The sequence below is a fragment of the Felis catus genome, chromosome E2, assembly GCF_018350175.1.
Source record: "Felis catus isolate Fca126 chromosome E2, F.catus_Fca126_mat1.0, whole genome shotgun sequence".
NCBI classification, from domain to species: Eukaryota; Metazoa; Chordata; class Mammalia; order Carnivora; family Felidae; genus Felis; species Felis catus.
The window spans coordinates 33,057,895-33,085,166 of NC_058382.1; the positions used below are offsets into that span (position 1 = coordinate 33,057,895).

The window sequence follows — 27,272 nt, forward strand, 5'->3', positions numbered from 1 at the left end:
CTTGAAATTCTTAACAATTTTTAAATAAATAGTTATTTTTATTGTTAATAAAATTGCACAGCAAATTATGTACGTGGTCTTGTCTGTCGCTTACTAGTTGAGTTTTCTGGGGCCTTGTGTTAACTTCCATGGGGTTGATAGCAAGCATTCACCTCAAAGGTTGTCTGTGAAGATTATCTGAATTAATATAAAAAGTACTTTATTATGAAGGCACATAATAAATATCCAATAACTTCTAGTTACTGTTGTTATTATAGGATTCAAAGGTATAATCATCGGATACCTGAAGGCTGATGCCCACCTTCACCTTGTAAAGTTCCATCTGACCACCATCTATATCTATATCTATATCTATATCTATATCTATATCTATATATTATTTATTTATTTATTTCGCAATCTTCAGGAACCTGGGAACTCTCCTTTATTCGCTGGCTTATGCATTCAACCATCCATCCATGCACATATTCAGCACACACACTGTGCAGGGCCCAGGAGACATAGAGACTCGTACAAAGAGTCCTGCCTTGAAGAACTCATGGACCAGGTCAGTGGTTCTCAACTCTAGCCGCACACCAGCTAAACATAGGGAGTTAAAAAAAAAAATCCTGCTGTCCAGGACCCTCCCCCGGACAAAGGAATTAGAATCAGGATGGGGCCTGGGCAACAGCATTTTTTAAAAAGTTGTTCAGGTGATTCTAATGGGCAGCCAGCACAGATATGCTAACGATAAATCCTGAAGTGATCCAGGCTATAGGAGGGGTTCAGACAAGTTGCTGGATGAGATGACCTCAAGGAAGGGCCCGGGAGGATGCTGTGTACATTGAAGAAAAACTGTGGATCTCTGGAAGGGTCAGTAAGGGCCACATGACGGTGCCACAGGGTCACGACACCTCCTTTCTCCACCACTGCAGGTGCATATGTAGACTGGTGGCTCCACATGGACAAGAGAGACATTACATTCTGGCCACCCCACATCCTGTTGCTGGAAGTTGTTGAGGGCCCAGAGACATGGGGCGGATGCACAATTATCCTTGGCAGCTCCTGGGGCCAAGCCATCCCCACCGGAGGCACCTTCCAGACAATCATGCCCATCCTATTCATCTTCTCTCCCTGAGCCCAAGACACAGACACTGACGTGGTCTCCGAGAGAACATTTATTCCCTAAATTGGCCGCAATTCCTCTTCCCCGGCCTCTGCCCTCTCCCACCAGACATATTCCCAGCCTCCTCCAATAAGATCCCTCTTTGGCTCATAAACACCTTCATAGACTACCCCAGTCTGGGCTCCCCCAGGGCCCATGGCCAGCCAGGCCACCCATTCACAGCTCAACGTGCTCTTTGTGGGGTGGCTTTTTTGCTGCCCCCTGGGCCAGGAGCTCGGTCCAGAAAGCCACTTCCTTGTCTTTCAGCTTCTGGGCCGGCTGAGTAGTGGCTCCAATCTGCAGATACCCTTCCTTCTGGTCATATGCCGGCCAAGAGGGCAGTCCTTCCCCATTGGGGTTCCTGGGAACAGAATCAAATGAGAATTGCCCAAAGTGACTGTGGGGACCCAACAACACTTTGAGATTTGCAGGACTTCTTGGTTTCATTTCCCCCAGGAGGCTCCTTCACCTCCAGAGGCAGGGAGCTCACCGAATCCTAGGCAGCCTGTCCACTTTTAGAGAACCCTCGTGGCTCCTTGTCAGGGTTACAGGGCTGGGAACTACCTTTCCCAGTAAACACCCCCGCCTGTCCCAACCCTGCTCCATCTCTGTCACCAGCCTCACCCACTCCGAGCAAAATTGGCCCAAAATTTCATCATCGTCTTGCTGAGTCTGATCTCCTCTTCTGAAGCACCTCCTGTGGGGAAGAAGAAAAAAAAGCCTTTGCTACTCAAAGTGTGGTTTATGGCCAGCAGCACGGGACAGCTTGTTAGAAACTCAGAATTTGAGCCCCTGGTCCAGACCGACTGTGTCAAAATCTGCATGTCAAGAAGATCTGGGTAATTTGTGTGCACTCTAAGCTTGGGCGTTGCTGATGAGGGACTCGGGGGTGGCTGCAGTCTCCTCAGTGCCTAGACAGCCACGCCTCTCCACACCTATCAAGGTCTCCAGGGCTACACCCAGAATGTTCACTACAGAGACCCCACCTTGGGATTGCTCCCGTCTGGGCCTTTGCTCGCTCTCTTTCACCCACCCATGTTCTCATAAAACCTGAAATATCATTGATGTGCAGTGGCCCTAATGAGTCAGCCAAGCAGGAAATGCCCAGAGGCACTGCTGTGTCGGCCACAAACAGCCTGAGGTGGGTCACACACAAGTCATCTGTAACTGGTGATAGTGAAGGCATTGGAGATATTTGTGAAAGGTCTTCTTTAAAGTATTATATTATCTAGGTGCCTGGGGAGCTCAGTCGGTTAAGCGTACAACTGTGGCTCGGGTCATGATCTCTCTCTCAGCTTGTCTGTGCTGACAGCTCAGAGCCTGGAGCCTGCTTCGAATTCTCTGTCTCCCTCTCTGTCTGCCCCTCCCTCACTCACTTGCGCTCTCTCTCTCTCTGAAAAATAAACATTAAAAAATAATAAAGTATTATATATATTATTAAATATATTAAGTTGAGAAAGTTAGGAATTTTAAGTGGGTAGATGGTTGGACAGACACACACGTGCACATTAGCCCCGATTCAAGGTCAACACCAATTCTAACCTTACCCTCACTCACAGTGGGAAGTGAGTGGTGACATTCTAGCGCTTGAGCAGGGCCCTGCATGGTGAGGGCTAGAGCAGGGCCCTCTAGCGCTTGAGCAGGTGACCTGCCATGTGGCTTATTGATACCCAGGCTTGAATTCTTAGAGTATGAATGGGGGCACTTGGATATACCTTCTCCATCAGATGTGTCAGGGTAGGAGAAAGGTTGGAAATTTTCATAGTTCAGCCCTGCTCCGATGTATTTGGGTAAGTAAGGTCAAGAGAGAAGGGAGAACTTGACCCACGGCCACCAAACTGAGACTTAAACCCAGATCTTCTAACTCCAAATTTGTCATCACCGAAGGGCCATCACCTTTTAAAAATGGTGCCCCGAAGACTGAGTACAGCTCATCGCCATGGTCCCCTATCAACGTCTTGGGTTTCATGTCTGATGAGAAGCTTGGATGATACTGGAACTCATACATGTACGTGGGGGCTCCGGCATCTGTAAAGACATGGATTCATGCACAGTTCATTTCCCCAGATGCGCACCAAGGGGGCCCTGAACACTCTGGGAATTGGTGGCACACCTGGGTCCTAGGTACACAACAGCAGCAACATGAATAGCTGCCCATCGTGAGAGCCAACTGTGTACTAGACATTGTGTGGCCCTACAGAAAACCCTTGGTTACCAGCACAACACAGAAACAAAGCTTTGGGAAAGCTCTGCGATTTGCTTAAAGATGCACAGTTGGAGGAGGTGATATTGGCGGTGATAAACTGGTGATAAACCGGTGATCAACTGGCTTTACGTCAGATATTTGTTGAATGAGTCAATGAATGAAGATTGAATGAATGAAATGTTGAAATTCTGAGTAAATCCATTCAAAATAGTATCATTATAGGGGCCTTGGGCCAATTACACACAGATCCTGTTGCCTATTGATGGGTTCACACGCAAGAACATCTCTATACACACTGTTTACGCTACTGTATTTCATTGAAAAATGGGCTCGTTTTGATTCCTTTGGAGACTATCTGCAGCCCAACAGGTGCCTTTTATTCTACCCAGTTTGGAGAGTTTCCAGTGTGCTTGTCAGCTAATTCCTAGGGAAGAGGGAAGCAAATCCTAGTTGCTGGCTTGACAGCTCAGATATTTATACAAACATGGGGGAAGGGCATAATCTGTCTCTTGTATCTGGGGAAGCCGAAAACTCAGCATTTTCTATTGCTCCATCACCTCGTCACCTCATATCTTGCTTCCTGCTGGGCCTGGGGTGGTGACAGAAGAGAGAAAGAGGGCTCTGAGGGAGGACAACGGTGCCTTTCTCCTGCTTTCCCAACCCCCACTCTCAGCACCCCCCTCCAAGCCCCCAGAAGGTGTCGATTTTCCCTCAGATAGCTTTATCCAGAGCTGTCCACTCTGCCTGCCCCTTCAGGGCTAAGTTGGGGGCCACCAGTCTAGGGTGGTACATGGAACTGGCACTTTGCATGGACTCCAATGCCCACGGCAGAATGGCTGATGGGGAAGGGTTGGGTCCCTAGTCTGGCTGGAGGAGAAATGATACAGCTTTTTTCCCCTTTGGGTGCCGTAACTAACTTGGAAAGTGCAGAAAAAAGGCAAATGACCAAAAAGATCACTTATAATCCTAGCACCACTTGAAGACACCTCTGTTAATATTTTAGCATGTATCTTTCTATGCATATACAAATGGGATGAGAGTGTATATGTCATTTTGTAATATACTAAAATAATTTCTCCATATCATTAAATATTTTTCCCCAAATGATTTAATGTTATATGCCATCCCCACATGAGGAGGTAGAATAATTTATTGGAATGCCTCCCTGACCCCCAACAGTGTACCCTTGATTTAGCCAGAGGTGCTGTCTGGAAGAAGCAACCCTTCTGTGGTTTTTAAATCCACATGTTAAACAGCTGCTTCAAGGTCAAGCAGAACTCACTGAGGGAAGGGGCTGTAACGTCCCTCCACCACTCGGGAGTTTTAGAAAGGAGCTCTTTGCCACAGAGGGAAGACCTTCTGTGAATGAGAGAACTCCTTTGGGGCAGCCAGCATGCGGCACAAAAGAGAATTCTCTCTCTCTCTCTCTCTCTCTCTCTCTCTCTCTCTTTTAACTTTCTGCCTAAAACCAAGAGGAGGTATAAAATTCCTACAAGCACAACACATGTTTTCAAAGGAAGTTAGGGCACAGATTAGGATAATAGGACAATAGCAGAAGAAGAATAGGAGAAGCAGAAAGGACAGACTTTGTAATCTAAGTTTGCCATTAAAGCATGGGGATGGCCCCCCCCCCTTTTTTTTAAGGAAGAGCTTGTGAAATTGGCAGCATTGTCTTTATTTTTTAATCTGAGTTTTGCAAGTGAGAGAATTAAGAAATCCCAGGCATGCACTGGAAGGCAATTTCACAGCATGTATCAAGAACTTTAAAATGGTCTAACGGCCCCACTTGGGAACTTCACTTCTAATAACCAATCCTAAGAAAATTATTAGAGACTTGGTTAAAGTCTGACTTTAAAGGCTGAGCATAATATATTTTTCTTGCATCGAAATATAAGCAGTCAGACTAAATATCCAATGGGACAGGGATACTAAAGTAAATTTTGATGCATCATTCCATGAAATAGTGGTTGTTTTTGAACACAAAATAGTGTTCTATGAACAAAAATATGACATACGATATCAAATTAATTTCCAAATTATATGTAAGACATGGAAAGATTATTCAAAGAAGATATATCAAAAATGTATAGCAGGGGAGCCTAGGTGGCTCAGTCAGTTGGGTGTCCAACGTTGGCTCAGGTCACGATCATGAGGTCTGTGAGTTCGAGCCCTGTGTCAGGCTCTGTGCTGGTAGCTCAGAGCCTGGAGCCTGCTTCAGATTCTGTGTCTCCCTCTCTCTGCCCCTCCCTGCTCTGCTCTGTCTCTCTCTGTCTCAAAATAAAAATAAATGTTAGAAAAAAATTTAAAAGAGAACGTATAGCAGATGTTTCTAGGTGGAGGAATTTAGAGTAATATCTAATTTCCTTCTTCATGTGTTTCCATATCTTAAAAATTTTCCACACGTGTAGGATATCAATTTTATATTCGGAAAACTTTCTGTTTATCAAAAAGAGATCGAGACAAATACAAAATGAAAGAATAACATTGACAAAAATCTGTGTGGTCCTGGCAAGAAGACCCCGAATTCAAAGTCATAGGATACCAGATAAAAAACACAAGTCCAGTGTAGCTGGGACCAGCAGACGAAGCAGAAGAAGATGCCACAAGCCAGGCATGTATCCAGAGGCAAGACCAAGGTTATGAAAGAGCAAATTTGACCCCAGGCGGCCCCTGGCTGAAGCGTTTCATCAGGACGCCCGGGAGGAAGAGACAGTAACTGGCTCCTGCACATCACTATACCGAGGGCTTGGGGACAGGGTAGGTCAGCTCTAGCTGCTTTTTTATCATGCACAGAAAGTCCTGAATTTTAAAACCCCTCCAGCATGGTTAGATAGAGAACCATTTCCTGGCTGGCAGACTAGGTGAAGGAAGGGTCCTGTGAGGACCTCGTAAAGACGCCCAGAAGGGATGCATCCTTTCTAGATGAGCTTATCCAACCCTGTGATCCACCTCACAGCCTTGGCTCAGTGCAGGAAGGTCCTGTGGTAGAGTCAGCGCACATCGGGATGGACAGAAGCCAGCTGTGTACATGGACAGTCTCGGGAACACCTGCCCCCACACCTCCCACTGCTCATTTCTTTTGTTTTATTTTGGTTTGGTTTTCTTTTGTTTTGTTGTTGTTGTTGTTGTTGTTGTTGTTGTTGTTGTTGTTTTGGGTTTGTTTGTTTTTTGTTTTTTGGGGTTTTTTTTGGCTTTGTTTGTTTTTGTTTGTTTGTTTTGTTTGTTTTGTTTGTTTGTTTCCTGATTATATGCTTGGCTTCAGTCTACCCCCAGCTTTACCAGTTAACAAACCAGTTTGCAGCTAGCTCTGACCTTGGAAACCTGCCAAGGCATATCTTCTAAGACCTGCCCTCTGGCCCCACAGACCACTGTAACTTCAGGGGAGGGGTCCCTGTGGCAGGTGCTGCTGGTGCCTCACCACATATCCAACTTCTGGACGTGCCAGCCTGACTTCCACCTCCGGCGTCCCTTTGGCCACCAAGAGACCACACTGCCCGTATGTGAGGCAGGTGAGAGCTCCAGGGAACTACCAGCCCCTTGGGAACAGCCTTCAACTCATGGCTCATGAGAGGGAAAGAATAAATACCTCTGCCCCTTGCCACTCACACGGAATAGCCCCGAGACGTGACTGGAGACACGATAGCTCCAGGTGTCCAGGGAAGTCTGGTTGGTTTCCTTCTCCTTTCGGGGCCACGTCTCCGTTCTTCTGCTGGTGTTTTCTGGGGTCACCTCCCAAATAAGCTACTTGCATTCAGATTCTTTTCTCAGAGTTGGCTTCTGGCAGACCCAAAGTTACGCAGTGTTCCACCCCCGGCCATATGGAATTGGCCTTGGAGGCTTGACCATTGGTGGTTGCCACATATCTGTCTATGCTGAGAAGTGAGTAGGACCGACAGTGAAGCTGGTGGGTTCAGTGTCCCTCTCCTGCCCAACCTGTGGGACTCACCTCTGTGGTAACGGGCCACAGTCACAGATGGGACACCAAACATCGCATCTCCAAGTACTTCCAAGAACAGGTCTTTCTTTTTGACAGGGTCATCTGTCCCTTCTAAATACTTCTCAGCGGCCAGTGGAATCAATTCCTCAGGGATGCCCTGAAATGGAGCACAAGTAAAAGTGGCCCCGGCCCCCACCCCAGTGAATGACACAGAGAATGGCTTGCATTAGTGGTAAATCTCTCCAGCACTACCCTGCGTGGTGAGGTGGGAAAAGCAGAAAAGTGGGGGCAGAACCCTCCAGCCCCAGTCTGCATTCTGCCATCGAATTGTTCAGCTATTTGGGGCAAGCCTCTGCCCCTCCTTGGGTCTCAGCCAGTTCCCATGGTTCCCCAGACTCTTACAATAATCGGGCAAGACTTCCACAGGAGTGACATGGCTGTCTTCTGGTCCAGCTTGCCTTCAGAGAGTGGGTAACCCATCAGCTGTTAAAACAAGTGACACAAGTGTGAATCATCAAGAATTAGCACAAAGAACCACACTTACCAACCAACCAAAGGTCACTCTGTCATGACTTGACAGACATGGGTTCTTGATGAGCTGGGTAAAATCAATGAGACAAACAAGCTTATTATATCCAAGCAGGTGCAAAAGGATAAAGTAAATGTGAAGAGAAGCTGTCCCAGGGCCTTGCACTGTGTGTGTGTGTGTGTGTGTGTGTGTGTGTGTGTGTGTATCAATCATAGGCAAGAATCCCCACCCTGGACATGGAGACACACAGGAGAGATTTATGCCTGGCTAGCGTTGAAGTAGAGGGCTCTGAGACAAAGAACACCGACCTCACAAATACCCCCACTGTCTCAGATGACCAAGGAAGCATCAAATCCTGCCATTATGGCTTTGGTCCGTCAGTGACCTCTGAAATTTCTGTGCTCCATCCAAACCTCTGCACTGTAGAACTTGACCAAACTCTAGCTTGACTGCCAGAGCTTGAGATTTTGTCCCTAGGATTATCCCAGTTCCCCTTAACGAGCTCCTGGACACCAGGGGAATTTTTTATTTATTCTGGCCCAAACCTGGTGATAGGTTGATAGGTCCCTGAACCCCCTTTTAGAGCAGCTACTGTAGAAAGCTTGCAATTACAATTCTTTCTCTGCCCTTTGAGATGTAAATCTACCACCCAAAACTGTTTCCTCTAGGACCTCAGGGCCACCTTTTGAAATGCGGACATTCAGCCCCTAAGTCTCCTTTCTCCCTCTCAGTCCCTGTGACTCTGGTGGGCACCCTGCTGCAGCCTGCACACCACTGCCTCTGGGCAAAGAGACAGAAATTTGTTTCTGGAAAAACAGCACTTAACAAATCGAGGTGGCCTAGTCCCGTGGACAGACTCCCCCGCCCTCCGTGCCCCTGTCACACCCCCACAGTGTCTTTCCTTGGCACATTCAGGCCTTTAACCAGGCTCCAGCCTTTTGTTGCAGGGACCTGAGTTCAGCTCACACTGGTCTCTCCTCCCTGCTGCGGGGGTAGAACTAAATAAGACTGTCCTCACCGCTTTACCTGGCATTGGCTGTGTTTATTTCTGACAGAGGGAGAGCACTTCTGACTTTTTGAACTTTCACCCCAGAGGGAGAAAGCTCCTCTGACTCCCCCAGTTAGATGACCAAGAAAGAGCAGGTGCGGGATTTATGGAGGGGCAGGGAGAGCACCAGCCCAGGTGGACGGGCCGCAGGGGCTCAGGCCTCACTCCTTAACTGGGAGTCCGTCCCTCTCCCAGTCTCGGTCTGCCCATCTGCCCAGTGATTATCCTTACAGACTCCCCCGGCACCCACGTTGTGGGATTCTTAGATTGGAAGACAGTCAGAGTGCTTGGGGAGAGGGGTCCCCGGGTGGCAGTGGGGCCATCCTGGAGAAGTTTCCCCACGGAAATGTCAATGCCCCCCCTCATGGAAATGTGAAGGGGACAGCTGCCCTGGATTCAGAGGGGGGCCTCGAGAAGGAGGAGCCTCTGTGAGCAGAGATGGGAGGCGTGATGTGATGGGTGGGGGAGGGGAGCCTAAGGGGACCCCACATTCTCACCTTTGGAAGAAGCCAACCAAACTCATGCTTGTTGATTCCGATGATATAGGGAACAAAGTTGAATTTCTTTTCTGCCAGAATCTCTTCAGGCATCTTTGGTAACAGTACTCCATCCACCACGATGGGCAGGAAGGCATGGTTCTGGGAAGGAGGGCATCATGGTGTCTGGGCTTCTGCTCTCAAGGCCACACGCATATCCCCCTCTCCACCTGTCAGAGCAGGGGGCCAGCACCCCACACCTGCACGGCCACAGGCGGTGGCCACAGAACTCAGGCTCCTCCAAACAGGGCCAAGTGCATGTGACCCCAGAGGCAGAACTAGCAGTGGGAAGTCTGAGGGGGGCAAAACTCACTCAAACTGAAATACATGTATACATATCTCTACATATTTCCATACATTTATGTACATATAAACATACATTAAATTTATTAAATATAAATATATAAATATGCAAATATATTTTAGTAGCAAAATCTATAAACATATACATTTTATATAACTATATAAATACATAAAATATATACGTATATATATACACACACACACATATATATACCGCACGTATATGTACAAATTTATATCTCTCAATTTGCAGTTTACATTTGCCTATGTGGGTCTCTAGAGTCAATTCTGTTATCCGTGGCTGTTCGGTTCTCTAAAGGCACCGTGGGCTCTGAACTAGCAAACGCGGGGCCACTGCTCATGGGGAAATACGACGTCAGATTCCTGCAGCTATCTGGTCACATTTTCATCAACTCCGTTTTCCGTGTGCTTAAAGACACCTTGATGGAATATGCGTTGCTTACAAATAACTAATTACATGTAGTATTTATTTATAACAAAACACCAGCTGAGGCCTCACCATCTTCCTGGGCCCTCGGGAACATGCCTGCAACTTCCCCGCCTTCAGCCTCACGGCAGGGCTGTTATGCTTTCGTATCCGTGGTCATCTCACAAAACCACGAATGTGCCCGATTTTCCACAGCTTTTATCACACACTAGATGGTATTTCAGCGCTTTCCCAAGCCGCCTCACAGACAGATCGGCAAGTTGCCCCTTCCTGTTCCTGGATGGGCCGCCTTATTGATCCCTTGCCGCTGAACTCACAGCCCACAGCACAGTCAGCCGCCCCGGAAGAAGCTGATCTAACTGACACACGAAGGCCCATCACAGCCTGGAACAAGCCCTCCCTCGGGAGCGCGGGACAGTGCCCGAGGGGCCACTTGCCACAGTGAAACCATCAACAGAAAGCACAAAAATGCGGAAAACGTGGCACTGAGTAGACAGTGGAAAGGACACGTGTTAAGAGGAGGAGACATGAGACAAGAAGCCACAGGCTTTGCTGCATCTCGAACGGGAGCCTACACATGGTCTCTCAGCCTTCTCGCCACTCCATGTCCATGAACGACAGTAAAAAGTGTCAGGAGTATCAGGGCGCCTGGGTGGCTCCGTTGGTTAAGCGTCCAACTTTGGCTCGGGTCATGATCTCCCAGTTCGTGGGTTCAAGCCCCGCATCGGGCTCTGTGCTGACAGCTCAGAGTCTGGAGCCTGCTTCAGATTCTGTGTCTCCCTCTCTGTCTGCCCCTCCCCTGTCCATGCTCTGTCTCTCTCTCAAAAATAAATAAACGTTAAAAAAAGCAGTGTCAGGAGTATCAGTTTTGGGGCCACACATTAATTTTAGAGAGTAGATGAATTCACAAACACAGAATTCACAATTAATCAGAATCAATTGTACTTATCGGTCTATATTTAATTAAACACAAGCTGCTATTGATAAACAGTTTGCTTCGAGGAGGTAGTGAGCCCCCCATCACTCAAGGTGCCTAAACAGAGACCCGATTCCTTCTTAGAGAGAAAAAGCATGAATAAAATCATCAGGGATGGGCTCGCATTGTATTGAAAAAAATGTCTCCATTTGAGGTTTTACCTTCGATGAAGATCAGTTACATGGGCACAGATTCAGCAGCACCTGACCCCCATGTCACCATCCGGGGAGCCGGCTCTGGGCGTGGTTATAATGCATATTTGGCCACAGTCGTTATTAAGAATGTGGGTTTTGGAGCCAGATTATCTGGACTTGAATCCTGGCTCTGCCACCTACTGGCTGGTAACTTGGGAAAGTTATTTCATCTGTTTGTGCTTTAGTTGTGTCATCTGTGAGACAGGTTGGAATAGGGATTAAGTGACCGAACCGGTGCAGAATGCTCGGCACAGTACCTGGTCCCGGAGGCAGCTCGATACACGTTAGAGATCGCTCCTAAAACTCGCTGGCAGTGCTCCGGAGCCCTCGCCAGCTCCATGAGCCGTATTTCCAGCTCCACATGCCATGTGCCTGATTCCCCCCACCGGATGGCAGGAGGCGTTGGACAGCCCCCTGTGGCTCCAGGAAACTGCATCTGCCCTGCAAGGGCCAATGAAGAGATGACGGGCCATTTCTGGCAGCCACAGAAGGGGCTCAGTGGGACCGGCGCCCAAAGCCTAATCCAGAACGGGCATGGCCTGGGAGGGTCGGATGTTGCGGCATAGTTTTTGCACAATGCCTGGCACACAGCAGTCACATGGACGTGTCCTGAAGGGATAACTCCATGGGGGCGAGGGCGTTTGTCTTGTAAGAAAGGTCAGCCTTTTAAGAAGGAAGTGACATGCCCTGACCTGTGTTTACAAGGGTCAGTCTGCGGCACCGGGGGACGAAGGTGGGGGGAAGTAAACGTGGAAGATAATCAAAGTCCAGGAAAGGGACAGAGGGGCCATGATCTGACCGAGGTGGCGTCCCACGGAGGCTGACAAGTGACACCAAGAACAACATGATCGCTTCCCAGTGGCTGCCCTGTGTGGGCCTCGGGCATTCCCAGGCTCGGGTCAAAAATCCCAGGGGCATGCTTCACCACCCTCTTTCTCTTCTGCCCCATATCCTGTCCATTAGCAAATCCCACCAGCCACGACTTCAAAAATACCCAGATGCCACCCCACTGTCTCACCACCCCCTCTGCTACGGGCCCAGCCCAGGCTGCCATGACCTCTGGCCTTGACTACTGTAGCTCAGCGGCCTCCCAGATGGTCTCCCGGGGCTGCCTACCCTTCCCTACCTTCAATTTCAATGCGGCAATCAAAGAGCCCTTTTGTAAAACCCAAGGTCAACTCACTCCTCTGTTCAAATTGCTCCCGACACTTCCTCATCTCACTTGAAATCAAAATCCAATTCCTTTAAAGGGACTGCCCCCACCTCCCTTTCCTTTCTAGCTTCAAGCCTGTTCTCTCCTCTGACCCCCTCCACACCAGCCACACAGGCCTCCTGCCTCAGGACCTTTGCAGCTGCTATTCTCTCTGCCTAGGATACTCTTTCTCCAGTTTACCTGACAGCTGCCTTCCTCTCTGCCTCCAGAACTTGGCCCAGATGTCACCCTCTTCTTGAGACTTCCCTAACTCTGCTATGCAGATTCAAACCACAGCAAACTCTACACCCATTTCTCACTTTCTTTCCCCCCATAACAAGGACCCTTTTCTGTTACTATACTCTTCCCTCACTCCAAGGGCATTGTATCTGCTTTGCCTGTTTTGTTGCTGTTTCCCCAGCTCCTAAATCAGGTCCTTTCACACAGTAAGTGCTACTTAAATCTTTGCTGAATGAATGAATGAATCTCCCTGAATGCTCACAACACCTTTGAAGGCAGGTGCTGCTGTCCATCCCCAAGAGACAGCAGAGAGCACAGGACTGTAAATGTTGCAGAGATAATGTCTCAGAACCTGTCAACGTGCTGGAAAGTAGGAGGGGAGGAGGAAGGAGATGGGGAGGCTGCTATGGGGTTCTGGTGTGGCTGGGAGGAAGGTGGTATATCCTCAGGACTGAGATTCTCAGCCCCTTCCGGACGCCCCCTCCAACAGTGTAGCTTGGACAGCTAATCAACCCAGCAGCCTCCTGGGAAAGGCGTGAGCTCCTCAGTGAAGGCTCCTTAAGAAACGCTTCATCCAGCTAGCTCCACGACCCCGTGGTGGAAGTTTCTAGTCCCAGCCCTCTCCTGAGGGGAATTTCTGGGAGCAGGAAATGTAAACAAGAAGTGGGCGGTAGGCTGGGGCCAAGGGACACAGAGTTGGTAACTGGATTGGGAATCAGGGAAACCTGTTCCAGTCCCATGACTAGTCCACCTGGCTGCGTTATCCAGGCAGGTCACTGCCCCTCTCTGAGCCTCGGCAACGTAAACACAAGGAGTTACCAAGAGCCCACAAGGGAGGGTTCATTCGTTCCTATTTGACCAGAGCTTAAAGGTGTCAAGAAACCTGTAATCAAGAAACCAAAAGTCCTTACCTCTCTGGAGTCTCCATATAAATCAATAGTGAAAAATTTCTGTGAAGACAAAGGCAGAGGGTGTGGGTGAGAAGGCTTCCAGGGACAAAAGCCATGAGAGGTGAGCCAAAGGTGTCAGGTTCTCCCTCCTGGTGCCACCCCGGCTGGACTGAGAGGAAGTGGGCAGGACACTGGCTCCACTGGGCAGGGGCACAGGTGTAGGTGTGGAATGGGGGAGGGAGGCACTGGAGAAAACGTCTGTTGTTTGTGCCTGCCCTCCATCCATTTCCCCTACTTGTTTCCCCAGGCAACACGACCCCAGTATTCTTTTGGGGGACCTCCCTCTTCCCCACTCTCACTCCATAAATCCAGGCATCTGTATGTGACCTGGGGTGCCCCATCTCCCTGACCATAGAGATTAGTTCGGGTATGGGCACAGGCCCATGTTACTCCAATAGACTTTACCCCCCCAAATTTTTGCTGGAATTATTGTGAAAGTTTCTAAATGGATAGGAATGTAAGTCTAGATGCTGTTGCTATCTTTAACCTCCTCAGGGAACAAACTTGCCTGAGAGAAAAAAAAAAAAAAGCTGAAAGATAGGGCAGGTATATTCTTAATAATATCATATGTGCATCTGGATCCAGCCATGCCTGAAGCCATGTATTCCTCAACTGTGGTTTAGTTTTCAGTTAGTTTCATGAAGATTTTGTTACAACACATTTCTTTTTCCACTCAAGGCATTTTGAGAGGAGTCTCCTCTTGTATAAGAAAGTCCTGACTTAAGCAAACTCCCTGAAATTCACCCCAACCCAAGCTCCTTTTTGCTGTATATTTGCTACACTGTAGCTAACAGGTCTCACTAGAATGTAGCAAGTGACAAGTAAGGTATTCTTTATTAGGGCTGTAGCCCTACCAGTCAGTGAGTTGTATGTCTGTGTGCCTGTGTGTGTGTGTGGGGGGGGGGGGAGGAGTGTGTGGGTGTGTTTTGGGGAGACACTCTATATCAACTCAGAAACATAACATGGGCTGTTAATTTCTCTGGGTTTTCTCAAAATCACCAAGTCTCTCCTTATAAACTGAGTCTTCTTAAGTCAATGGAGAATTGCTGAAATAAACCTACCTCTTTCCAGGAATCGGAAATAATTGTGTTTTTATTCTTTGAATGCACTGATCACCTTATTTGAGACTGAGAAACCAAGATCCAAGCCCCAAGGCTTTGGACGTTGGAGTTAAGCCAGGAAATAAAACAGAGTCCAGGGCCAGAGGCCTAGCCCTGGGGGGTCTGGGAATATCCTTAGAGGCTGAGGGTTCAGCTGAGAGTCCAGGGGCTTAGGATACACCTTAGCTCCCACAGAGGGAATAGTTCCCATTGGGGTTACATGCTGTATTTTCTGGGCATCCTTGTGATGACACTGTCATAGCCGTCCATCAGTCCTCAAATGTCCCTCCTCTGTGAAGCATCCCTACTGACTATTATGAATGTTTCCTCTCTGTATACTCCCACCACCCTTAACCCATGAAGTATATGAGTGTGTTTCTCCTTGGACAGATCCTCATAAGCAAGGACTGTATCTGATTAATGTCTGCATCACCCACCCAATTACCCTTCTCCATACACCTAGGATGGATGGAGGGAGGGACGGATGGATGGACAGATAGATAGATGGATGGATGTAGATGATGGAAGGAGTTGGTCAATAAAATGGCGTAAGGGTGAATCAGACGGATTGGTAGACAGATCAACAATAGCTAGGTGAGGGATGGATCACTGATTTTGGATGATAAGTGAATGGTAAGTGAAGATACACGGTGGTTGGATAATGTAGAGATGACTGAAATGAACGAAAGTTAGGGATGGACTGATATTAAACTGATAAAAGAACATTGATGAATTGGACAGACTGGTGGATGAGTAGACAAATATGATGATGAATGAATTGATGGATGGATGGTTGTTCCAGAATCACAATGGAGGCAGAGTCTCAGAAAAGCCAGAAAATTGGGCCACCACTGGGATATAATTGAGGTAGTTTCTAAATTAAGCAAGATAAATTGTGACAACCTTCCTTAAAATCTTTGTTCTTAATATCCCATCCTCAAAATTCAGAACAGTAGTTATCTCTGGGAATATGTAATACTTCATTCCTTAAAAATACATTTGGAAACAAGAATGGGAAAATAGTAAGTTTTGATAGAGGTGAGAGATTATGATACAATTTGTTCATTATGCTGTTTTTCAACTTTGCAAATGTTTGAGATATTTCATAATAAAAAAGAAAAAAAAGAGGGGCGCCTGGGTGGCTCAGCCGGGTGAGCATCTGACTCTAGATTTTGGCTCAGGTTATGATCCCAGGGTCATGGGATCAAGCCCAAGTTGGGCTCGGCATGAGCATGGGGCCTGCTTAAGATTCTCTCTCTCTGCCTCTGCCCCTCTCCCCAGCTTGCATGCTGTCTCTCGCTCTCTCTCTCTCTCTCTCTCTCTCTCTCTCAAATTAAATAAAGAAAAAAAAAAAAGAAAGAAAGAAATTCCCATTCAGATCCAGAGGCTGACACTGTTCCCCAGGGGAGAGACACTGTCCCAGGCAGGTTTCTAGGTCAAGGGGACTGCTGAAATAATGAAGCCTGGGTGGGGTGCTCGCGTGGCCACGAGAATGGATACACCTACCATTTTCCGCGATATCTCCAAGAGCTCCTCTTCTGTCTTCTGGCGCAGGCAGTGAACAGTGACAGCCGAGGTGGTGGTTTTACACCCAGCAAAGAAAGCAATTTGCTGCAGAGATCACAAGGAGCAGCAGAATTCAAGAGCCATGTCCCTTCCCTCCATCAATAAAGAGCTGTTCTACCCCGACCTTCATTTTTAAAGACAGCGGTGGGGGAGCAGAGAATACTCGAGACCAGCAGGTGGGGGTCCTGGGTCCCGTCGTGGCAATTAGACAAGCTTTGTCCTTATTCCCCTGTCTCTGTTAAAATGGGCGTAACCATCTCCAAGCTGAGCGTCTAGAGGGAGGGAGCGCAGGGCGGGGGATCGGGGCGGGGGCGGGGGGCTGTAAGAGCACGGAATCCAGAACCACACTGCCTGGTTTCAGATGTCTTTTCAGGAAGCCTTACACCCTACACACTAGCTTAGGTGCTTCTTTTGGATTACGTTATGACATCAGACACCTCTGTTTTATTGCTCTTATCAGCAGAGACTTTATAATCTGTGTGATTATGGAATCATTAATCTGCCTCCTCCATTACAATGCAAAATTCACGAGGCTGTTAGAGGTCTGGCTATCCCCAAATTATGTGATGAATGAATGAACGAGTGAATGAATGAATTCTCCAGGAACCCACCCCAGCCATGAGGCACTTAAGGAGGAGCCACTCCAGGCCCACATCCTGCTAGTGGGTTCACCAGAACTGAGACCCTGAGAGACGAGACGTGGGGAGAGTCCGCTGCCCACTGTGTGGCCTGGAAGCCCGCCTTGGCACACTTTGGGAAGAGTGCTCAGTGGACAGAGCACCATGCTGGCGGTCCAGAGCCACGTGCTCGAATCCCAGCTCTGCCCCGATCCCTCGTGGTCCCTGCAAGCTGCTTCCACTGTCCGCCCCAGTTTGCTCAGTGGTAAAACTGGGAGGCTGGCTGCCACGTCTCCTCGCCCTTCCAGTTTCGTGACTCTGGATGCCCTGGCAGCAAAGTCCCCTGAAGACTCCAGGGGAGTGGAGCAAAGGGTGTCAGGTGACCCAGTGTGACCCACCTGAGCTGCATCCTTCATGTCTTTCTTGACCAGGGCAGTAATGAGGGCCACGCCACTCTCGGAGATGGCCCGGTGGAAGAGGTTCTTGGCCAGTGGAGATAACACCTGGCAGGAGAGTGGACGGAAAGAGAGTTTCTGCTTGTGTGGAGGGCTTTTCAAGAGCTATCCCATCCACAGCTCTACTCTGGCCCATTCCCTTGAAGACCCTGGCACTCAGTAGACACGGCAGGTCCTTGCCTGGCCTGGCCTGGTCCCAGGCCAATCCTGGGACTGGTTTCTCCAAGAGAACCTTAGCTGGAGACAGCCAGCAGCACAGAAAGAGGGGAGAACAGGAAGTGTTACGATCGCACTGATCATAACAATCAGAACTATCTAAACACAGTGTGGCAACTCCTGCCCACACTCTAAAGACACAGTTCTGATTCCCCATTTCCATTACTCAGGATTTATCCTAAGAAAAGTGATCATAATGTTTATAATATAATTGGGAATAACCTAAGCTTCCAATATCATGCAGTTGAGTGAATAAACCATTTTCCGTTCTTACCGTGGAACACTGCAAATCTATACCATGGAATACCATGGAATCTACAACAAAACGATATTAGTGGAAGAGTGTTTAATGTTCAGGGAAATGTTTCCATTATAAGATATGCTAAGGAAGGGTTTTGTTTAAAAAATCTTAGGTAGATAAATGATAGATAGATCAATCAGAGATAGATGATACATAGATAGATAGATAGATAGATAGATAGATAGATGAGAGAGAGAGAGAGAGAGAGAGAGAGAGAAAGAAAGAAACACAGGGTAAGCGAATCATGGAGGAAAAAACTAGAAAAGTGTCAAAATGTCCATGGTGAGCTTCCCTGGGTAATGGGGCTATGGATGACTTTTTTTTCTTTGGGTTTGTTTGTACTTTTCCTATTTCTCCACTTCATACGATATAAAAACATTTCCTTCTGAGTGTTCCACAAGGAAACCAATACATACATTCAAAATACAGTAATGGTGCTGACCCTCAACAGTGAAGGGGCTGGAGGGTGTTCTATGGCTCCCAGCACTTTGTCAACTGGTTTCCATCCCTGCTTCTCTCAGCGGCTCCCCAGCCTCATTCCCCACACCTGGTCCCCAGGGGCCCCAGGAGCCCACACGGCTCCCCCATCCCTTCCCGACCCCACTTCCACCACCCTCCCCTGGTCACACACTCCCCCCATCCTGGCTCCACCTCTGCCCTGCTCTGAGCGCTCACATCCCCCGACAGGCAGACCTGGCTTCAGGCCGAACAGTGACGCTGTCCAACTCTTATTCATAATCCATGCTCACCCCTACCTTCCAGGAGAAATGCAGTGAATCTTAATGTTAAGATGAGTAGGAAGGAGAGAGAGAGCTGGAGCTCAGCCACGTTAGAAGAGGAGGAATGTCGCCACTGTGGCTGGGGCTGGAGACTCTCGAGGACCCAGGACACTAGCCTGGGCTCTGAGCCTCCCAGGGGCCAAGGAGAGTTTGACCATTAGCCCTCCCCCCCCCCCCCCCCATCTAATGCCGTGCAGAGTAGGGGCAGCCCTAGATCCAGATCTCGTAGGGAAAGGTGCCAACAGGGCAAAGGCTCCAAGGAGTCTCATCAGTAGCCGTACCAAGGCCAGGAACACTTACAAGAATAGAGACGCTGATACCTCCTGCTGACTCTCCGAAGATAGTGACAGAACCCGGGTTCCCTCCAAAGTTGGCAATGTTCTCCTGGACCCAGCGAAGTGCGGCCACCTGGTCCAACAGACCCCAGTTTCCCCGGCTGTGTTCGTCCCCCGTGCTGTTAAGAACAGGGTGGAGGCGGGAGCACAGACTTCATGGCAGGGCTCTCAGGACCATAAATGGGGCTGGGGGCCCTAGGTGAGTCTTCTAGTAAAAGACTGGGCTTCCACAACCCTGACACAAGGGTCGTCTCCCGTCTTCATTTCTGTAGCCTTGTTCTGTTGTAGGGCTCTATAGTCATTCAACTGGGATCTATTTACTGAGTGTCTACTTTATGCAAAACACTGTTCTAAGAGCTAGGAGCACATCTGACAACGAAGCAGGCAAAATCTCTGATTATACAGAGCTCACACTACAGATCACACACAAACAGATAAATACAGAATATGATGTCAGATAGTAAAAGTATTCTCAGGAAAAATAAAACAGGGTGAGGGAAAAGGCAGGAGTGGAGCAGCTGGGTCCTATCTCAGATCACATGACCAAGAAAGGCCTCTTTGAGGTGGTAGCGTTTGAGTAGAGACTTGAATGGATGAGCGCATGAGCCTTGCACATATCCAAAGAAGGGAATGCCAGGCTGAAAAAACAGCCAGTGCAAAGGCCCTGGCGTCCAGTGGACAAAAGTAGGAGTGTCGGACATGCAGCTAGAGGGCTCTGTGGGCCTTGGTAAGACCTTTGATGTCATTGTTAGCAATGTGGGAATCCATTTCAGGGCAACGACGAGGTTCCATTTATGTCTTCAATGATCGCTCTGGCTACTGTCTGGATTAGATGTAAGCATCCAAGCAGCAGGGTTATAAAAGTAGGTGGTTATTACAATAATCTAAGAGAGAGACACAGAGGGCTGGTTAGGGGCCATAAGGGCAGAGGCGAGAAGTGGTTGGATCCTGAATATAATCTGAAGGTGGAACCGAGAGGATTTGCTGACCCGACTGGATGTGAGGAGTAAGAAGGAGACAAGTCAAGGGTGCCCGCTAGTCTTCTATCTGAAGCAGGTGGAAGGAGGGGCTTCCAGTAGCCAACAGGAGGCACTGTCAGGAGAGTAGGAAAGTACGGAGCAAGGAGTGGTGGGGGTCAAGGGTTAAGTTTGTCCCCGTGGAGTGTGGGGCCCTTCAGACGTCCAGTGGAGATAGCAGCAGGTGCAGGTACTAGTTAATGCCTTACACATCTGGATTTCCAAGGAGAGGCAGGGGCTGAAACGGGGAGCTTTGAATGCGGCCCCTGAGGTCACCCAGGGGGCCAGTGGAGACGGAGAGAGAGATACACATGGAGGTCAGAGGGTCTCCTGTGAAGAGTCGTGTGTGGATGCTGCCGAGGTTGGCCCAAGAGCTGTTGGGTCACTGGTGACCTCGGCCAAAACGCAGTGGTGTGTTTGGAGAGGAACCCTGACCAGGGTGGGGTGGGCAGAGGGCAGACTGGGAGGGGCAGCAGCAGCAGAAATAGCTAATATAGCGGTTTGACTGTAACGGGGAGCAGAGAGACGGGCCACGGCTGAGAGAGGAGAGGAGTCTCAATGGTGGCGATTCATCCCGAGGCAGCACTCACCTGGGGTAGCCCTCCTCCAGCCCTGGGGGTCTTTCTTGGGAGCAGCCCACCCCCGGCCCACCCTTCAGCCATCTCAGGGTCGGAGGGACTGTGTAACACAGAGGTAACTGTGTCCTGCAAGGAAACTGGTCCCTGCCCCATGGAGACTCAATCGGGAAGACACCTGCCTTCACTCATTTGGGCCAAATTCCAAAAAAGGAAACAGGAGGAGTGGGTCTGACATTCCTCCCAGGGGGGCTGTCCACTGGAGTCAGATGCACCGACAACCTTCAGCTCCAGACACCCGTTCCTTTTCCTTCACCCACAAGGATGCACTGAGTTCCTGCCCGGACCACGTTCCTTCCTTCCTTTCTCATGTGGTAGCCTCTAAGTGCCCTGCTGCATGCTGTCTCGATAGATGTGTGCAATGTGCTGGGACAGCACAAGTGAGAAAGAGAAGAGTATTTCAGAGGGTGTAACATTTGGGTTGGGCCTTGCAGGATGAATAGAAGTTCATCAGGTACCGGCGCCTGGGTGGCTCAGTCGGTTGAGGTGTCCAACTTCGGGTCAGGTCATGATCTCACGATTCGTGAGTTCGAGCCCCACGTCAGGCTCTGCTGTCAGCACAGAGCCTGCTTCAGATCCTCTGTCCCCCTCTTTCTGCCCCTCCCCCCCAAAATAAACAAACATTAAAAAAAAAAGGAAGAAGTCCATCAGGTAGAACGGGCATTCTAGGTAGAGAGGATACACCTACAAAAAGCTCAGAAGCAAGTGGACCCGTGTGGCTGGGGAAGGAGAAGATAGGTAGAGCACAAATATGAAGGGACTTGGATGCTTCACTAGGGAACCTGGCCAAGAGCCCCTCGAGGGCTGACATGATCAGAGCTGAATCCTTGCATCCTTGCTTTGGGGGCCAATGTATCTTACCTGAAGTATCCCCAGATGCCCAGGCGGTACTGAATGGTCACCACCACCACATTTTCATGGGCAGAGAGGACCAGTCCACTATAGGTTGATGCTCCACCCACCATCAGACCCCCTCCGTGGATCCACACCATCACCTGGACAGGAGGGAAGCAACCGTCCTGGTTAGAGGAAGCAAAGCCGGGAAGGGCCTCAACAGGTTATCTGGTTTGGTCGCCTACCTCTTGACCGTGACCCAAGGGGGCTGATCCCTGAAGTCCACTAGTCCCCAGCAAAGTGGGAGCAGGCAGGTGCTCCTTTCTTCTGTGCTCCCAACCGGGGCCTGGGCCACCACCCTACTCGGTGCACCCTGGCTGTCCCTTCCTGGGTCCCCAGCTCCAATGTCACCAGGCTCTTCACGCTGAGAACTTCATCATGGGAGCAGCCGAGGTTGAGAGTACCACGTTCTCCCCAACACCCAACACTCCCATTGTCCTCATGCTCGGACTGTTCCCACAGCCCTGCACGCCCTGCCTGCCGCAGCCCTGTATTTCAGCCTCATCTTACCTCGTGTGCGGTGAATTAAACGGCTCTGGCACATGAATGACTGTCTCGAGAAGCACATGTGCCCCCAGTGGGATTTCTTTCAAATACACCTTCCTTCTGCCTCCTCTGCAACCCCAAATCCCACCCATCTTCCAAAGCCCAGCCTAAAAGCCACCTCCTCCAGTAAGTTGTCATTCATTGGACCGATATGATGTGAGAACCTACTATGTGCCAGGGACCACGATAAGCCTTGCGGATGAGGGTAGACATGGCACTTCATAATGCTTGGCCCTGGCATGTAGGCGCTCACACAGCCAGGGAGTAAGAGTGCTTGAAAAATAATATTGCAATAGTTTTATTAATAAAAAAATTGGGGGTGGGCACCTGGGTGGCTCAGTCAGTCAAGCATCCAACTTCGGCTCAGGTCATGATCTCACAGTTGGCTTGCATTGGGCTCTGCACTGGCAGCACGGAGACTGCTTGGGATTCTCTCTCTCCCTCTCTCTCTCTCTCTCTCTCTCTGCCCCTCCCCCACCATTTCTCTCTCTCTCTCTCTCTCTCTCTGCCCCTCCCCCACTGTCTCTCTCTCTCTCTCTCTCTCTCTTTCTTAAAATAAATAATAAGCTTAAAATTTTTTTAATGATTATTTATTTTTGAGAGAGAGAGACAGAGCATGAGTGGGGGAGGGTCAGAGAGAGAGGGAGACACGGAATCTGAAGCAGGCTCCAGGCTCTGAGCTGTCAGCATGGAGCCCGACGTGGGGCTCGAACCCACGGACTGGGAGATCGTGGCCTGAGCCAAAGTTGGACGCTTAACGGACCAAGCCACCCAGGTGTCCCCAAAAATAATAAACTTAAAAAAAAAAAAAGAATTTGTAACACTAAGTGCCAAGTACCATTCCATGAAGTAGGGACTAACGCTGTCCCGTTAACACACAGGAAAACTGAGGCATTGAACCCGCCTGAAGTCACACAACTCATAAGCAGCAGAAGCAGGACTTGACCCACCCAGTCTGGCTCTGGAGTCCCTCTGTTGAGCCACCCAGCGCAGTGTGGCCCCCAGCCTGGTTCAGTGGGCTGGCTGTTAGGACAGGAGTAAGATCTTCCCTTCAACTCTAACTAATGCTTCAGGAGTACTTGCCTTGCACACTCACCAGCCACTGAGACAAAGCTTGACATGCGTCATCGAATATGTGACTAACGCTATTCTAAAGAAACAGAGCCAGGTCTCTCTGCTAGGAAAAGGCAGAACCAAGGCTTAAGACCAGACCCTGTAGTCCTGTGTCCGTAAGTAGGGGTCCTCCCTCTGTTCCTCCCACACCTCTGATCCCTGCCCGCCTCTGCGGAGAGGGGCTGAGTTTGCAGTCATCTGCCTGAAGGCCGAGGCAAAGGCTGGTCAGTAGTGATTCACTGAAGAAGCTGGTCAGTGTTTGAGCAGCGCAGATGGAGTCATCCTCCACAGTAATGGCTGTCTGGTGATGGCTTTTTTGTCCCTCCTTTGTCCTAACCCCCAGGTGTAGCTATGCATGGGAGGGCACGTAACAGAAGAACGGATGAATGAATGAGTGAGTGAAACGTTGTCCCATCTCACTGAGCTGAGCATATACAGTGCTAGTTTCTGCTCACAAGTCCACAGATGCCCTCCCCCCACTCCAGGGCATCATGCCAGGCATGCTTCTGAGAGATGGCTGGGTGCTAACATCCCCACGCCTCTCCACCCCAGGGAATACCTCCTTTTCCAGGAGACCTTCCTCCAAGCTTCAGCTTGAGTTTGGAAGCTGCCCCGCCTCTAGGCCTCTTCTATTGTGGAAATGCTGACTCATGGGGTCATAGGTCGGTGCCAAAGACAATTAAGGAAGGAGATTAGCTACAATAAAATCCCAGAAATTTGGCCAGAGGCAAAAGAAAGAGCTTCATGGGTTGCCCCAGGCTCTTCCCCTAACATCTCTCAGGGGACCCTGGAAGTTGACAGAGGAGCATCTTAAGTGCTGAGGAAAGGCCACCCACAGGCTCACTTTCTCAGTCTGTGCCAGGGAGCACTGGTTTGAGACTCAGAAGGCCTATGCTCTCATCCTGCCAATCCCACAGCGTGATCTCCCCTCCCCATTCTGGACCTCAGTTTCTCTACTTGTAAAGGAAGGATTGGACTGGCGGCTTAACTCTAAGAGTAATCATTCTTGTCCTTCTGTCAGCAAGAAACAATTTGGCAAAAATCACAATGTGCATGACAGAGGCACAGCAAACTCGCCTAAGGCCCCGTGTCTGTCACTAGGGGAGACTGAGGTGTGGAGAGCTTGTGTTTCTTGGGGTCATGGGGTCTGACCGTGGGAGGTAAGGGAAGCAGGGGGTCCCTGAAACAGCCCCCACCCAAGCTGCCTTCTCGCTCTTCTGGTCTACACCAGAAGACCCGCAGTGCTGGAAACTTCTGCTTACCGGCAGCCTGTTCTTCTTCCTCAAGTCAACAGGAGTGTAAATATTTAGGTACAGGCAGTCTTCGGAAAACGTGAGAGGAATGCTTTCCTTCCTGTTGGTAAAGAGGTCGGAGAGCACCTGCCCTCCCGCTGCATCCTGGGAGCACCTAGGGAGGGGACAAGAAAGAGGAGCTTGTGAGGTTCACTCGGAGCTGAGCAAATGCCTTCTGCGGTCAGGCCAGGGCTTGGGCTGGTGGGTTTAGGCTGGTAAGTAAAGCTGTTCTTACTAGGCTGGAGACATTGGAATGGTTCGGAGACTCTCTCAGGAGAGGTGGTGAGGGAGAGTCTGGGTAGGGGGCCTGAGGCTCACTAAGGTCTCCTGGGACCAGGTACGGTGAGAAGCACCTCTCCCCTTCCTGGAGGCTTTGAGGGGCCCTGGGTCAAGGAGAGGAGGCTGCCAGTATGCTGATTGCCTGGGAGAGGACTGTTTCAATGCCAGAGGAAACAGTCCCAGAAGCATCCCAGCTCTCCGTGTTCCAGGTAAACGTGTCCTCCACCAGGTGAGCATGTTCTAGTTCATGGTAGACTTCCATAATCCCTGCAAAGTCACTCACATGGCAGGCGTTTAAGGACCACAACAGGTCAGGGATGAAATGTGTGTGGGGCCATATCAGGAGAACTGTATTCTGGTCCTGCCTCCCTCACTAATTTTCTGGGAGACCCAGGGTGAATCCCTTGCCTGCTTTGGCTTGAATCTGCCAGGTCTCTGTGAGGGAAGGGATTTCTATAAGGGCCTTGCAGGAGCGCCTGGGGGGTTCAGCCGGTTAAGCTTGTCTGACTCTTGATTTCAGATCAGGTCACGATCTCGCTCTTCATGAGTTGGAGCCCCGTGTTAAGGCTCTGCACTGACAGCACGGAGCCTGCTTGGGATTCCCTCTCTCCCTCTCTCTCTGCCCCTCCCCTGCTTGTGCTGTCTCTCTCTCAAAATCAATAAAATAAACATTTAAAAAAAAGAAAAAAAAAGGTCTTGCAGCCCTGACATGCTAAGAATCTATCCAACCCAGACAAGCACTATTGGTTTCCCTAATAACAGATCTTAAAGCTCCAACATAGATTAAAACTGGTAATATTCATGGCCCTCCCAGCATGCCAGGTGCTGTCTTAAGTACTCCTTATGTACTAACCCCTTTAATCCTCCCATGACAAGCCCATAACATAGATTCTATTACTATCCCCATTTTATAGTTGAGAAAACTGAAGCACAGAGAGGTTAGAGAACTACCCAAGGTCACGCAGCCGGAAAGATCTATTCTATTGAATAGATCTAGTGCATTGTATTTCTAAGGACATAATCTCAAGGTACCAGAAGGCAGGTATCACTGCCCTCTGTATGTAAATTAGGTACGTGAGGCACTTGGATGACATAGCTATCAAGTGGCAGAATCAGGGCCCCCAACGGTGACTTCTTAATTTCCACCATAAGGGAACTTTCTCCTGATCACCAGAACAAGGAGCTTAATAGTCATAAAAGAAGAAAATCAAACGTCAAAAGAGAGAAAAGAGTTCAACGTCACTAGTGTTCAAATTAATGGGGAATAAATAGCAAAATTATATATAACTATAATGATAATAACAATTATTATTATTTTGCCTATCCAACAGCCCAAAGGTATTTTTTAATAACCCACGCATTGCCAAAGTTCTGGTGAATGGAGGTGTTCATATATTAATAGGAAGAGTGTGGTTGGAACATTTCTGGAAAGGAATTTAACAGGAGGTGCATACTCTTTTACTCAGAAATGTCATTTCTTCGAACTTATCCAAAAATATTCATTGGTGTGCATAAAGATTTAGCTGCAGGATATTCATCAGAGTGTTATTTATACTATCAAAAACAACTTAATGACCCCATATAAGAGATTGGGTAAATAAAGTATGATTCAATACTCAATGTAATGTAGCTATTTCTATGTCAGGCTATGATATTTAATGACATAGAGCAATGTTCATGATATATTTATAAATGAGCAAAGCAGGCATCTAAACTACCTTTATCATGTGAGGTGATATTGTTTTTTATCATAAGAAATATCTATCTGGCCTCCATCCTATTTCTGGAACAGACTCCCTAAAACCTCTGGCATTTCCTCTGTGAAGAAAACAGCAAAGATATTTTTGTTGTGTTAATAAGGTGACTTTTGATCACACTTCAGATGGGAGCTGGTTGTCTGGTAAATGAAACACTTATTAAAGGCCTGGAACTTTCAGTCCTGCCCCCTGGCCTCTGGGGAGGCAGGAGGGGCTGGAGGTGGAATCCTGGCCAGTGGCCACTGGTTTCATCAATCATGCTTACGTAACAAAGCCTTCCCCAAAATACCCACAGGACAGGGTTCAGAGAGTTCCCAAGTTGTTGAATCAGAATGTTTTAAGGCCACCGTGCCAGAACCCAAACTCTAGAAGGACACAGAATCTCCTTTGTTCGGGACCTCACCCCACGGATCTCTTCGTTTAACTGTTGATACATACTCTTTAAAAACCTTGTAATAAACTGGTAATCTAGTGAATAAACCAGTTTCCCGAGATCTGTGACCACTCTAGCAAATTAATAGAACCCAAGAAGGGGGTCATGGGAACCTGTGATTTAGAGCCAAGGTCACAAGCACAGTTGACAGCTGGGACTACTTGTGATTGGCATCAGAAGCAGACAGCAGTCTTGTGGGGCTGAGTCTTTAACCTGTGGGATCTGACACTATCTC

At 48.9% G+C, this 27,272-nt stretch overlaps 1 protein-coding gene across 2 annotated transcripts in view; it reads right to left on the reverse strand.

Moving 5' to 3' along the window:
* Window positions 1-1,139: 1,139 nt before the first annotated feature.
* The window catches only part of CES1 (carboxylesterase 1), a 30,676-nt gene continuing 4,543 nt past the window's right edge, over window positions 1,140-27,272 (reverse strand). For both annotated transcript variants that reach the window (XM_011290080.3, NM_001009249.1), the window contains 12 exon segments: window positions 24,539-24,683; window positions 21,585-21,718; window positions 19,038-19,191; window positions 17,385-17,489; window positions 16,310-16,414; window positions 13,665-13,703; window positions 9,362-9,502; window positions 7,690-7,770; window positions 7,297-7,444; window positions 3,041-3,172; window positions 1,769-1,841; window positions 1,140-1,505 (listed from right to left, as the gene is read on the reverse strand). In XM_011290080.3, coding sequence (XP_011288382.1) covers window positions 1,322-1,505; window positions 1,769-1,841; window positions 3,041-3,172; window positions 7,297-7,444; window positions 7,690-7,770; window positions 9,362-9,502; window positions 13,665-13,703; window positions 16,310-16,414; window positions 17,385-17,489; window positions 19,038-19,191; window positions 21,585-21,718; window positions 24,539-24,683 — 1,441 coding nt within the window. In that variant the 3' untranslated portion in view covers window positions 1,140-1,321.